Source organism: Carassius carassius, chromosome 5 (assembly GCF_963082965.1).
Source record: "Carassius carassius chromosome 5, fCarCar2.1, whole genome shotgun sequence".
Taxonomy (NCBI): domain Eukaryota; kingdom Metazoa; phylum Chordata; class Actinopteri; order Cypriniformes; family Cyprinidae; genus Carassius; species Carassius carassius.
Window position 1 is genome coordinate 1,591,671 of NC_081759.1, and position 13,958 is coordinate 1,605,628.

The 13,958-nt window shown below is 37.2% G+C and overlaps 2 protein-coding genes and 1 long non-coding RNA gene across 3 annotated transcripts in view; 2 read left to right on the forward strand and 1 right to left on the reverse strand.

Annotated features, from left to right (window-relative positions):
* Nucleotides 1–327: 327 nt before the first annotated feature.
* LOC132140581 (large ribosomal subunit protein uL10-like) overlaps nt 328–13,958 on the reverse strand; it is a 21,580-nt gene continuing 7,949 nt past the window's right edge. The window contains exons 2-8 of the mRNA XM_059549394.1: nt 4,719–4,834; nt 3,821–3,996; nt 2,534–2,621; nt 2,299–2,445; nt 1,684–1,869; nt 774–914; nt 328–542 (exon numbers count right to left, since the gene is read on the reverse strand). Of these exons, the coding sequence (XP_059405377.1) occupies nt 384–542; nt 774–914; nt 1,684–1,869; nt 2,299–2,445; nt 2,534–2,621; nt 3,821–3,996; nt 4,719–4,772 (951 nt within the window). The 5' untranslated portion in view covers nt 4,773–4,834 and the 3' untranslated portion in view covers nt 328–383. The remainder of the gene's footprint in view (nt 543–773; nt 915–1,683; nt 1,870–2,298; nt 2,446–2,533; nt 2,622–3,820; nt 3,997–4,718; nt 4,835–13,958) is intronic.
* Nucleotides 2,818–3,987, forward strand: LOC132140584 (uncharacterized). The gene is made up of 2 exons (XR_009433821.1): nt 2,818–2,962; nt 3,762–3,987. It is a non-coding gene; the product is annotated as an uncharacterized LOC132140584 (long non-coding RNA).
* dhx33 (DEAH (Asp-Glu-Ala-His) box polypeptide 33) overlaps nt 6,526–13,958 on the forward strand; it is a 17,676-nt gene continuing 10,243 nt past the window's right edge. The window contains exons 1-7 of the mRNA XM_059549389.1: nt 6,526–6,880; nt 7,869–8,029; nt 8,110–8,337; nt 9,210–9,380; nt 10,283–10,468; nt 10,543–10,654; nt 13,215–13,374. Coding sequence (XP_059405372.1) covers nt 6,670–6,880; nt 7,869–8,029; nt 8,110–8,337; nt 9,210–9,380; nt 10,283–10,468; nt 10,543–10,654; nt 13,215–13,374 — 1,229 coding nt within the window. The 5' untranslated portion in view covers nt 6,526–6,669. The remainder of the gene's footprint in view (nt 6,881–7,868; nt 8,030–8,109; nt 8,338–9,209; nt 9,381–10,282; nt 10,469–10,542; nt 10,655–13,214; nt 13,375–13,958) is intronic.

The following is a 13,958-nucleotide window of genomic DNA, read 5'->3' on the forward strand; positions in this document are numbered from 1 at the left end:
TATTTCTGCATTTTTCAATCCATTTAATTGTTTGATCATCATAAAGCAAATAACAGCCAATTATTAGTAATCTCATCCACCATAACACAGACTGGATTTCTGCTGATTAAAATATTGCTTCCGTTTCAATGAATTATTAAAATGTTCTCTAAAAACAAGGTTTTGTCCTGGTCATTTAATAGCATTCAGCAAACCGCACAAATGTCAGCCTTTTGCAGAGCTCTCTGGAGGCTAAAAGACTAAAAGTAACACATTTAAGCAATTTGTGTGGCCTAAAACCAGTTTAAACACCCTGATTTTACAGAATCAAAAGACAAGAGCCACAACTGATGTTTCCAGATGTTTTATTGAGGTTAATCTGACATGGATATTCATCCAGCGGTTTAATCAAACAGGCCGAAGCCCATGTCATCGTCAGACTCCTCGGACTCCTCCTTGGGCGCCTCCTCTTTGGCCGCAGGAGCTGCAGACTTCTCCACCACAGCCGAAGCAACAGGAGCAGCGATAGCGAAAGCACTGGGATCCGCCAGGAAGGCCTTCACCTGCGGAGGAAAACCATGATGCACCTCAGACATGCTTTAGCTCCAATAGACAGAAAAACATCTATTAGGCCTGTCTGAGACAAAGCGTCCCCATCTGCTGGGATGAACAGCACTGACATCGACAGACATGGACAGCTGGACGCAGCTCGCTTTGATCGAGAGAACGGCACGGATCAACCGTTTCATAACTTAACCTGCAGCAGCAGCACACGTGAGAGATCTGAGCTTTACCTTCTCAGCCAATGGGAAGGAGTAGTCTGTTTCCACGGCAACAGACAGGACCCTCTTGTATCCGTTAATGATGGAGTGAGGGATGGAGGCGAGCGTCGGGTAGCCGATCTGCAGACACACACTGGCAATGTTCCTCACACCCTGAACAGAGAAGAGAGAGTTACACAGATGTCAGGAAATAAACACTTGAAGGCCTGAAAGGGGGGAGGAAAATTAGAATGGGTGGGGGAAAAAAAAATGCATTTTAAAATATAGATTTTTCAATAAGTTAACTAACTTTACATTAAATATTATAGTTTTAATATTTAAAACATTTCACTTAATATGAAAGTATGAATCATTCATGGAAAAAAGTTAAAGTAATTAAATCTTTATAGTTATTTAAAACTGTATTAAATATGAGTATAATTTAGATTACTGAATAAAAGTGAATTGAAAAAAAGTTCAAATAATTCAAATTGGATAAATCAAAAAGTTTTAAATGAAGCAACAAAAAACTACTAGATATTAATTTTAAATTGTTTTATTTTTATAATTTGTGTAACTTATTGACTTCTACGTTATATTTTAATGGTTTCTAAACCAACAAAAAAAAAAAACACGAGCACAATTTCAAAGAATTTAAAATAACCAAAATAGAAAAAAAAAAAAAAAAAAAAAAAAAAAAAGTGTCTGACACCCAAGCGTCCCTGTGAGCTGTGGGACGCCAAACACAGGGATAGAAGGAAACCGGTTTATGTGTGCAGGGGGAACGACAAACCAGCACGGACACAGCCGGCCCATAACTGATCCTGCATCTTCACAAATACAAATCAACCAAGACCCATAACTGAGATTTATCATCATCTTGAGCGTCATTTCTTTCAGGTCCAATCCCAAATGACACACGAGCAGCGTGAACAGGACTGACCTCCAGGAACCTCTTGTGCAGGGCGTCTTCAGTGATGTCCAGCACCTCGGGGCTGTAGACGCTGCCGTTATCATACACCTGCTGGATGATCAGCCCGAAAGAGAAGGGCGAGATGTTCAGCATGTTCAGCAGCGTGGCCTCGCTGGCGCCCACCTTGTCTCCAGGTTTGATCAGCTGAACGTCGCTCTGTGGACAACAGGGCACAGTTTAGTTGATTTGCAATATTAAGAGGAAATCTAAAAGTGTTTGAGACCAGCGTCCCTGTGAGCTGTGGGATGTGAACACACAGGGATAGAAGGAAACAGGTTTGTGTGTGCAGGGGGAACGACAAACCAGCACTGACACAGCCGGCCCATAACTGATCCTGCATCTCTGGATTCAGCAGCATTTATAACGACTTTGAATATTTCAACTCGTAGAAAACGTGAGTTAACAGGTCAATTTCATAAAAGGAAAGAAAAAATATTAAGACATAAATTGTACATTAAAAAAAAATAAAGCAATTAAACAAATCAAAAAATTTAACATTTCAAATATTTAATCTTGTCGTCATAATCATTGGAAGTAAAAATTGTGATAAACTGATTTGATTGACCGTCCAATCCTGCGACTCACCAGGATCTCAATGGTTCCTCTGGAGATCTTGGTGGTGATTCCCAAAGCCTGGAAGAAGGAGGTCTTCTCCGGACCGAGTCCGGTGTTCTGAGCCGGGACGGTCACCTCACACGGGGCGATGGCACCGGCACGGGCAGCAGCGGGCACCTACCATCAGACCACAACAACAGCTACATAAAGAGATGCATTCAAGCACTGGAGAGCCTCAGACATTCAGTCGCTCACTGACACTCACTTTGTTTGCCAGCAGCAGATCCCGGACCTCAGTCAGATCCTCCTTGGTGAAGACGAAGCCCACATTCCCACGGATGTGCGGAAGCAGCCTGCAAAACACAGGAATAAATCAAACATTCACCTGGAGTTCTTCTGAAACTAAAGTTTGGAGGTGTTTGAGACCAGCGTCCCTGTGAGCTGTGGGATGTAAACACACAGGGATAGAAGGAAACAGGTTTATGTGTGCAGGGGGAACGACAAACCAGCACTGACACAGCCGGCCCATAACTGATCCTGCATCTCTGGATTCAGCAGCATTTATAACGACTTTATGAGCAAATGAACGTCGATAAGTTTCACAAGGAATGTGTTAATCTGTTGGCGGTCAGTTTTCAGGAATTGAAACCAAATGAGATTCATAACAGTCCTGCATCTTAAATTCAACAAACAGGTCATAAACAGGCAAAAAAAAAAAAAAAAAAAAATGCAGAGTTTACAGGTTACTCTTATTTTTTGAAGGCTCAAAGTACTCCCACACTTTGGATGACTTCGTTCGATTAGTTTTATCTTCCGCTTTCTTTTTTTCTTTCTCAAGCTTACTCCACTGCCGTTTGTCTCCAGCAGTTCGGGAAGCACGTGACATAAAACGAGGCCAGCTATTGGCTATTCGCTACTTCTCCTGCTGTACTGGCTGAATAAAACCTGCGGTGGCTCATTACTGCCACACATTGGTCATCGCAGATTTAAAATATGCACAAAATGAGCCGTTGTTATAAATAAGTTGTTTAGCAACTAATCAATGACTAAATTAGTTGACAACTATTTTAATAATCGATTTTAATAGATTAAATCGGTCAGTTGTTTCAGCTCTACTCTCATTTGATGAAGCGAAATTCAAAATTAGATTAAAAAAAAAAAAAAAAAAAAAAAAAAAAAAAAAAAAAAAAAAAAAGTGTTCAAATATTCCATTTATGGTCAAAGTTACTTTTCAAAATGTTCTGTGGCAGTTTAGATGTAGTGTAACACCAACAGATACAAAAAACATCAGAATCATTTTAATGCATGTGAAACCTTGATAAGAATTGAGCCAATAGCTGTAATGTGGTTGAGATTTAGACCGGAAACACTGTGTTTGTCAATTAAGGGAAAATACAAGACTTTACCTCAAATGGTTGTCGAAAAACAATGCGACATGATTGAGTTGCAGGGCAGTTTTATCCATATCCCTATAGAGGTTGCACACTATAAAGAGTTTAAAAGCCTCTGTTTGTGTACTGTGGGCCATCACTGTGCCCAGGCTGACACGCACCTCTCCAGAGACGGGTTGTTCTCCAGGTGGCCACGGATAGCCTTCCTCATCATGGTGTTTTTGCCCATGAGCACGACGGCCTTGCCCCGTAGGGACAGACGGATGGTCTGCATCTGCTTGGAGCCGACATTGTCTGCGCCCACGATGAAACACTTGGGGAAGTCATCCAGCAGTTGCTGTAAACGGACAAAGATGTGTCAGACTACACAAGCGGATGGGATGCATGAGATCACCGCAGATCGTGCAATTATTGAAGCAAGCAAATCTTGAATTAGACTAATATTTATACTTTACATAAATTAAATCTGTATATTAAATGTGTCCAGTTCCATTTTAATAAGAGATACTTGAGCAAAGTTTGTTTTTTTTAAGTTTAATTTTTAACAAATTCTACCAATAAAAATTAAGAAACTCAAAAAAAAAAAAAAAAAAAAAGTGTATTGATAAAAAAAGGATACGGGTCAAAATAATCTTAACGTTTCAGCAGGGACAAAAAAACTATGCTTTTTACATTTAAATCTTTAAACTGACTATATATTCAATCAGACGATTAATAGAAGTCTAATAAATATTATATACACACAAAAAAAAAAAAACTTATGGGGATCTTAACTACACTATTCAACATTTGAAGTGGATCAAAAAAGTTCAAAGTTGTCCTAATACAAGAATATGTTTTGATTTTAGGACATCTTTGATAAAAGGTTTTGATCTGCTTCAGATGTTGATTAGTATACATCATGTCTGAAACCAAGCGTCCCTGTAAGTCGTGGGACACGGACAGACAGGGATAGTAGGAAACAGATTGATTTGAGCAGGGGGAACGACCAACCAGCACTGACATAGCTGGTCTGTAGATGTCCTGCTGATATTCGGGTTATAAAAGTGGAGATCTTACGATGATTTTCAGAAAGTAGTTGGACTTCCACGTGGTCCGGTCTTCCCTGGGCATCTTGACAGTGCTTCCAAGGATCGGTGAACAGCCGGTTTAAAGACAAAGAGGTTGACAAATCTGAGGAGCACAGGTTGCAAGCCATTTAGACACATTTATCTTGCTCCATATAAAAAGTAGTGATAAAGATGGCATTAACTCTTAACTAAAATTTCAGTAAAATGTCAGCTTATGCCAGAATCAAAAACTATAGTTTGAAACGTTTTACATGAAACAACAGTGTTTTGTCATCTACTGGCTTTAATTTCCTAACACAATGTCTGAGACCAGCGTCCCTGTAAGTCGTGGGGATTCAGACAGACAGGGATAGTAGGAAACAGATTGATTTGAGCAGGGGGAACGACCGACCAGCACTGACACAGCTGGACTGTAGATGACCTGCTGGAACTGGACACGAGTAATGGTTTAATAATAATAATAATGACTAACCATGCTATCTACACAATATTACTCAGATATAAAATATACATCAAAATAACAATAACATTCTACTACAACGAGAAACGAATAAATCAGAAAATGTTACGTCTCGTCCCACATGGCGCAAAGGCCTATGCTAACAGGCTAATGCTAACTTTCTCCTCAAACGCCTATTATTAAACACGTCGAGTGTTGATAAAATCTGCTAGTGATTCTTAATATATTTATGACTCATTCAGATGTCATATCGCAACGATTATCATTTAAAAGAAGGAAAGCCGCTCTGGGCCACATTAAACCTTACCTTACGGTCGGAACACGTAGAAGAAAGAGAGCGCTGTAGGAAGCGGCAGAATATTAGTACTAGTTAAACATCCAATCAGAATCGAGGGAAGGAGGCGTATCTGTGCGCTGATTGGACAATATCTACGTCTCTCATTCTACAGTTCAATGACTTTACATAGACAAAAACTCAAAAAACTCAAAAAACTAAAATTATTTGAGAAAAAACCAATAACCTACAACACACACACACACACACACACACACATATATATATATATATATATATATATATATATATATATATATATATATATATATATATATATACTTTCTCTTGTTTTGCGCATTTCATTTTAATAAACGTACTATGAATGTTGTTGGCCTTGTGATGAATTGCTTACTATGTTCCTCACATATAAGTATTTTTGGATAAAACCTCTGCTAAATTAATAAATGTAAATGTTTAGTTTTTTTTTTTTACCAGAGCTTGAGTATTACACTTGATACGATTTAAATTAATTAACAAAATTAATGCGTTTTATGTAGCCTATGATATTTACATTAATATTATTATTATTATTATAAACTATGCTCATATTAGTCGTAGTAGCGTGTATAAAGTAACATCCACAATAAATGAACGAAATAATACATAAATAATTTATAATATATTTATTTTTTTAATTAAGTACAAAAAAACACACGATATAAATAAAGTTGAAAAACATACAAATTATTACAAACAGTAAAACACAGACTTCTCTTTCCAAAAAATTTAAGTTATCATAAAAGTATTATAAACACATTCAGGAAGTACAAAACAAAAATACATATCCTTAATAATAAAAAATAATATATAATATTATTATTATTATTATTATTAATAATAATAATAATAACAATAATAATATTATAAGAAAATAAAATATAATTGTCGAAATGAAGTTAAGTTTTTTATTTTATTATTATTATTATTATTAAGATTTGGTCCGTCTGAGTGAGGCGCCACGAGCTTTCTTTTTACTCTCTATGGCCACGAGCGGCGCGGCGGTGACGCCATCAGCGCGCGCCAGCAGCCCCAGAGCCACATGGGCGGATGATGTAAACAACCGCCGCGCGAGTCTCCTCTGTTGTCCGTCTGTCTTTATGAGCGAGATCGGCCCTTCACACTGCCGCGCGTTTCCCGCAGACCATGCCCCTCGACCCCGACCCTCCTCCGGCGAAGAGATTTAAGCCGGGCTCTCCCTTCTCCCGCCTGGATAACAAGAAGCCGGGCATGCTGCTGCCCAGAGCCGGACACGCGCCCTTCAGCGTGGACGCGCAGCGCAAACAGCTGCCCATCTATCAGAGCAGAACCCAGCTCATCAACCAGATCCGACAGCTGCACAATACTGTGTTTATTGGTAAGACTGCGAATACACAATCACACGTGTTATGATCCTAACTCAGTTTTGTCGACCTGGGGCCCGATCCTCGTACCTCGCTAACTCTGTTAGCTGGATTTGACTCTTTTTACTTTGATTTGGCTCGATCTTGCATTATTTGGTTCTTCGAAAATCATCATGTCATAGCAGTAGGTCCTTAAGCTTAAAAACCTGCTCGGGAGCAGCTTATTTCATGTAAAAATGGATTAGATTGCATCTTTTTAAGTGGACATTATATTTAAAATCAATCCCAGCCACTGCAACTTTATTAGAAGAGTACCCTACTGATTATTATTTAAAATAATAATAACGTAAAAATTAATTTGAAAATAATATTATAATGCGGTTTAATATAGACATAGCCAGTTGTACTCATTGAGAGATATGATCGTGATAAAATAATAACTTTATAATCGTCTTACATACAGTCATTCCGAGTCGTGCAGTGCTGACAGATTTTATGTGAGAGCCTTGATGGAGCGCAGAGATGCAGATAACTTGATCTTCACCCTTAAGAAACTTTAATGCTTAATCTGCTTCAAAGATAAAATTACATTGATTGCCTATTACAACATCGATTTTTTTTAATGCCTTTACAAATACTTTTAACCATGAATATAAAATAATTGGGAATAATGCAGAAGAACAATAGTAAACACTCAATAATCAGTTAAAAGCAATTGATCATTGAGGAGACTCATTGATGCAATCATGTCGACGATATCGCTGGAAATGAAGTGTCCCAATCTAAGCAAGCCAGAAAAACAAAAACTCCCATCCGTTACAGAAAAAACCTTGGGAGAAACCAGGCTCAGTCGTCAAACCAGCAGGTTGATCCAAGCTGCAGCAAACTCAGATTGGGCAGAGGATTCGTCTGGTTCCTGTGATCCTATTCTGATCAAGTTGTGTTTTTCAGTGTATTTGTGAGGATATTTTTCACTATACAGGTAATGTTTTCCTGTTGCAGGTGAGACGGGCTCAGGTAAAACCACGCAGATACCGCAGTACCTGTATGAGGCCGGCATCGGCCGGCAGGGCATCATCGGCATCACTCAGCCGCGCCGTGTCGCCGCCATATCACTAGCAGCACGAGTAGCCGAAGAGAAGAAGGTTCAGCTAGGAAAACTGGTGTGTTTCACGCCTGAAGATCACATTACACTCCACTTTCTCCCTCTGCATTATCTGTATATGCATGTCTCTGATCTCAGGTGGGCTACACGGTGCGCTTTGAAGACGTCACGTCGTCGGAGACCAAGCTGAAGTTCATGACGGACGGGATGTTGTTGCGGGAGGCCATCAGTGATCCGTTATTACTGCGCTACACCGTGGTGATCCTGGACGAGGCTCACGAGCGCACCGTTCACACAGACGTGCTGTTCGGCGTGGTGAAGGCCGCTCAACGCAAGCGCATTGCACAGAACAAAATACCTCTGAAGGTATGACAGAACCCGCTTTGTAAATATTGACATTCAAATGTTTGGCCTCGATATGAGATTTTAGTACAGCTAGTTATTCTTCAAGAGAACCTGACTTACACTTAAGATCAAATTAAGACATTTGTTAGAAAAGGTGTGTGTTTGTAGAGTAATTATTTAATTGTTTTCTGCATTTTCTCTGTTTAAACTAACTGACTTGTTATAGCACTTATATATTATTGCTCTTTTGTTGTTTTTTTTATTGCTTCCTCATTTGTAAGTCGCTTTGGATAAAAGCGTCTGCTAAATGACTAAATGTAATTTACAAAAGTTTTGAATGTGGCTCGGCCAATCAGAATCAAGGACTGGAACTATCTGCTTTATAAAATAGTTTTTCTTTTTATCTTTTAATTTTAGTTAAAGTTTTTGTAATTTTGTTCTGCATTTTGCCATTTTTATTAGTTTTTATTTATTTATTTATAAATGTTGCATTGGCAGTCTGTAGTTTTTTCTAATGTGAATTTTATTGGGAAAATACATATCATTTGTATTCGTATATTTTAGTTAAAATTTTTTGTAATTTTTTAATTTTTTTAAAAACTCTAATTTTTTTATTTCAGTTTAGTTATTTTTCCAAGTTAAGCTAAATAAAAAAAGTGAAATGTTTCCTTGAGTAAAATAAGCTGAAACAAAATACATTGCAATATCCATTTTTTTGTGAAGGTTAGGATATAAATGTAAAAATCTTTTATAGAATGTTCAGCGGTCAAAAATGTAACCGTGATGACATCACTATAATATTTGCATACTGGACTCTGATTGGTCTGTATTTGGTGATGTGTGCTGCAGAGATGCTGTAGTGTTTACTGTAAGTGAATGCTGTTGGTCTGTAGGTTGTTGTGATGTCTGCCACGATGGACGTGGATCTGTTCTCTGATTACTTCAACAAATCTCCGGTTCTGTATCTGGAGGGCCGACAGCATCCCATTCAGATCTACTACACCAAACAGCCTCAGTCCGACTATCTGCAGGCAGCGCTCGTTTCCATATTTCAGATTCACCAGGTCCGTCACGCACACACACACACACACATATGACAGATTACACTGTTATAGTCATCTGATCACGTCTTTGACTTCTAATAAGTTGTAATGAGTTGCTCTGTGTCTTTTGGCTTGATTGATGTGTGTCTTATCATATTTACATTATATTCCTTTTGCTCACAGCATTTTATTTATTTATTTTTATAATTATTATATATTTTTTTCTTCAAATGGTTATTGAGTACAAGTCAAGTCTGGATTTTTTTTTAAATCTTGAAGTGCAGGATTATTTTCTAAATGTTTTCTTATGTTATTAAAAAAACAAACTTATTATCTCCCCAAAAAATAAATAAATAAAAATCTTTTTCTTAAAAAAACTAAGATACAAATATTTTCTCAAAAAAAAAAAAAAAAATATATATATATAATATAAAATCATCAATACTTTTTCTTTATAAATGATGCTTATTGCAAAAAAAACCTACTTATTTTCTTAAAAAAAAATTATTTCTTAATTTAAAATCTTAGTTTTCTTTAAAATATATACATATTTTCTTAAAACATGCTTACTTTCTTAAACATTATTTGACAAGTAATCAAACATTATTTGTTATATTTAAAAAATATCTTTAAAGATATTTTCTTATTTTATTTAAATAACTTATTGTCCTAAAAAAAATACTTTCTTCAAAAAATACCTTTTTTTTTTTTTTTTACAGATAATACGATTTTTTAAAGCGATACTTTTTAAATAATAATAATAATTTTTCTAAAATGCTATTTTCTCCTAATACTTACGCTCTTTAATAATTACAGTTAATAATAGTCGTTTTCTTACAAAATAACACTTTTCTTTACACATTACCAATTTGTTTCAAAGGTGATATTTTTTCTCTTAAAACATGATGCATATTTTCTCACAGGAAGCTCCAGCGTCACATGACATCCTGGTGTTCATGACGGGTCAGGAGGAGATTGAAGCGCTGGCTCGCACCTGTCGGGACATTTCCAAGCACCTGCCGGAGAGCTGCGGGCCGATGACCGTGGTGCCTCTGTACGCCTCGCTGCCGCCGGCTCAGCAGCTGCGTGTGTTTCAGCCCGCGCCCAAGGTCCCCGCAGCACCAGACACTGACGCCTCCCCTGACCCCACGCTCTCTCTCACCCTGCTGTCTGTGCTTCACAGGGCTCCAGGAAGGTGATTCTCTCCACAAACATCGCGGAAACCTCCATCACCATCTCCAGCATCAAATACGTGATCGACACCGGGATGGTGAAAGCCAAACGCTACAATCCAGGTCAGAGTCTCAACCCTCTGAAGCTCACTCCTGTGAACAACATTTTAGAATCAGAATCTTTATGGTCATTATACAGAAATTGCAACAAAATTATGTGCAAAAACAGTCTATAACTCAAAAAACGGTCACACTTTATTTTAGGGTCCAATTCTCACTATTAACTAACCATTAACTATGACTTTTGCCTCAATTAACTCCTTATTTGCTGCTTATTAATAGTTTATAAGGTAGTTGTTAAGTTTAGGGTATTGGGTAGGATTATGGATGTCATGCATTATATGTACTTTATAAAGCACTAATAAACAGCCAATATGTTAATAATAGACATTAGAGCCCGACCGATATATCGGCCAGCCGATATTATCGGCCGATATAAGCTATTTGCATTTAAATCGGCATTTATAAGGGGCGATGAAACATGAGAAACAGAGTCTCATGCTTCACTCATGTTATGAGTGTTGCATAGTGTGCCCACCAGAGGGAGCTCTGCAGCTCCAGAGTTAACAACAGCGCCAGAAGTCCACTACAGAAGAAAGCGATCAACTGTTTTGACGGTGAGTCTGTCGTTCGTCATGTGAAATGATTGTAGATTTAGTTCATACCCTGTATATAAAAACTGTGTGTAGTTCTAGCTAACGGTCCTATCATTATCACTTCTAAATATTCTGTAACATCACTTACAGCCGCTAATGCATTGCTATATTAGATTAGCCACAAAGCTAATACCATGTTTATCAGTGGAAGAGCGCGAACGTTAATAGGAGGTCAAACTATAACGTTAGCGTTTAACTTATTCTTATTCTATTGCGGTGTGTTTCCCACATAATGACCGCGTAATTGGGCCTTTCACACAGGACGCGGTATGCACGGCGCTTGCCGCTGGGCTCAGCGTTGCCCTTCAGATACAACGCGATTTGCGCTGCGCTATGGCATAGGCGGAGTTTTAAAAACGTTTAGCGGGAGCTCTTTCATTGTCTGTTCTCCTCCTTTCGGTCAGCAGCAAACATGTATCTGTCCCGTTGTAAGAAGCGAGTGATAGCGCTAGTCCTGCTGATGAGAATTAAGAGAGAAGCAAGGAAGAAGAGGCTACCCTCAGGTCCAGAGAACAATTTGGTGAATTCAGGCTGGTTACGTTACTCTAACGCTAATAGCTTCCTTTTTAGCAGGCCCCTTAAATGCTTGCTATTAACTTGTTTGAAAGTGGTTCTTCTCAAAATTGACAGCGGTGTGTTCATGACACTAGCTGTAGCAGCAAAGTGTGGGACTACTTCTGCAAATACTTTAACTTTAGTATTATAATTTATTTACAGTACACACACAGACTGTTAAAACCAGCTTCAACTGGAAGAAAGTAAAAGTGTTAAATGTTTAAAACCAGACTGTTTTTTGATCATTAAAAAATATATACTTTTGATGTGCAATTGTTTAGTCATTGAGACTGTAATCTAAGGCTTTTTTTTTAACATAGTCCATTCTGGAAAATGGTTTATACAGCCCACATACATAGAACAGGCAGATATTTTGCTATTGAATGTTGTGTAAATGCAGTTTATAGGAAATGGGTCTAATATCCAGATTATTTTTAAAATCAAAATATCGGCTTATAAATCGGCTCTTTTCGAGTTAATATCGGCATCGGCCCCCAAAAATCCATATCGGTCGGGCTCTAATAGACATGCTAATAAGCAACTAGTTATTAGTGTGAATTGGACCCTATACTAAAGTGTTACCCAAAAAACTATGTCATGTGCAAAAACATATTTACAGATAAAACTACTAAAATAAATAAACAAATAAAACCACCAGTGTATGTGTGTGTGTGTGTGTGTGTGTGTGTGTGTGTGTGTCTGTGTGTGTGACCCTGGAGCACAAAATCAGTCTTAAGTGTAAATTTTTCAAAATTGAGATTTATGCATCATCTGAAAGCTGAATAAATAATCTTTCCATTGATCCAGCAAAAAAATCTAAATATTGAGAAAATCATCTTTAAAGTTGTTCAGATGAAGTTCTTAGCAATGCATATTACTAATCAAAAATGAAGTTTTGATATATTTACGGTAGGAGATTTACAAAATATCTTTATGGAACATGATCTTTACTTAATATCCTGATGATTTTTGGCATAAAAGAAAAATGTATAATTTTGACCCTTACAATGTGTTGCTGTCTTTTGCTACAAATAACCTCAAGACTGGTTTTGTGTCACGTATTGTAAAGATATCACTTTCAGAGCAATTTATTTCATCATTAATGCTATTAGTTATCAGTACAGTTATCATTATAGATATTATAGTTATTGTTAAATTTAACATTGTAGTTCTTGTTATATATATATATCGGTGTAGTTATTTCTACAAATATACCCCAGAGACTTAAGACTAGTTTTGTGCTACAGGGACACATTTATTATTGCAACAGCCCTGGGTTAGGTGCTGTTTCTCAGTGTCTTTGCTGTTATTGTCCTGTACTGTCTTCCTGAGGGTAAGAGTTGAAGCAGATGGTGTGCTGCAGCTCCTGATCGTCTGTGCTGTACTGATGAGCTGTAGTTGTGTTGATTCAGACAGCGGTCTGGAGGTGTTAGCAGTGCAGCGTGTGTCTAAAGCTCAGGCCTGGCAGCGCTCCGGTCGAGCCGGGAGAGAAGACGCAGGCTCATGTTACCGTCTCTACACTGAAGAGGAGTTTGACAACTTCACCAACATGACTGTACCCGAGATACAGAGGTACGGCCCTCACCGTCTGCACAGGGGTCAGAAGAGACCGTATAAGACACGTATATAGCCGTTTACACAAGACCTGTTCTTGCATTTCATCTGCATGGTTTTTTTTCTATTTTAAAAAAGAAAAAAAAAAAGAAAAAAAAAAAATATATATATATATAATTTTTTTTTTTTTTTATCTATATTGAAACTTAATTTTCTTTCTTAATTTTCTGTCATTTATTTTCTCAAAACCCATTTTCTTAGAAAAATGAGACATTAAAAATACAGCTCTTTTTACATGATCCTTATTTACTTTCTTTTTTTAAATAATACTGTTTTTCAACAGTTTTACAACATTTATGGTTTTACTTGAGCTAGAAAACTATTAAAAAAAATACTATGTGTAAATGCTTAATTTCTTTAAACAATACTTGTATAAAAAAAAAAAAGATGGAAAAGAATATGTTTCTTGTGCCTTAAAAAATAATAAAATAATCTTATTGATGCAATATGTTAAAATTATGTAATTTCTTTTTTTAAATTATACAGTTTTTCAAGTATAAACAATTATTGTGGTTTTTACTACTAGTGCAAAAATATACTTA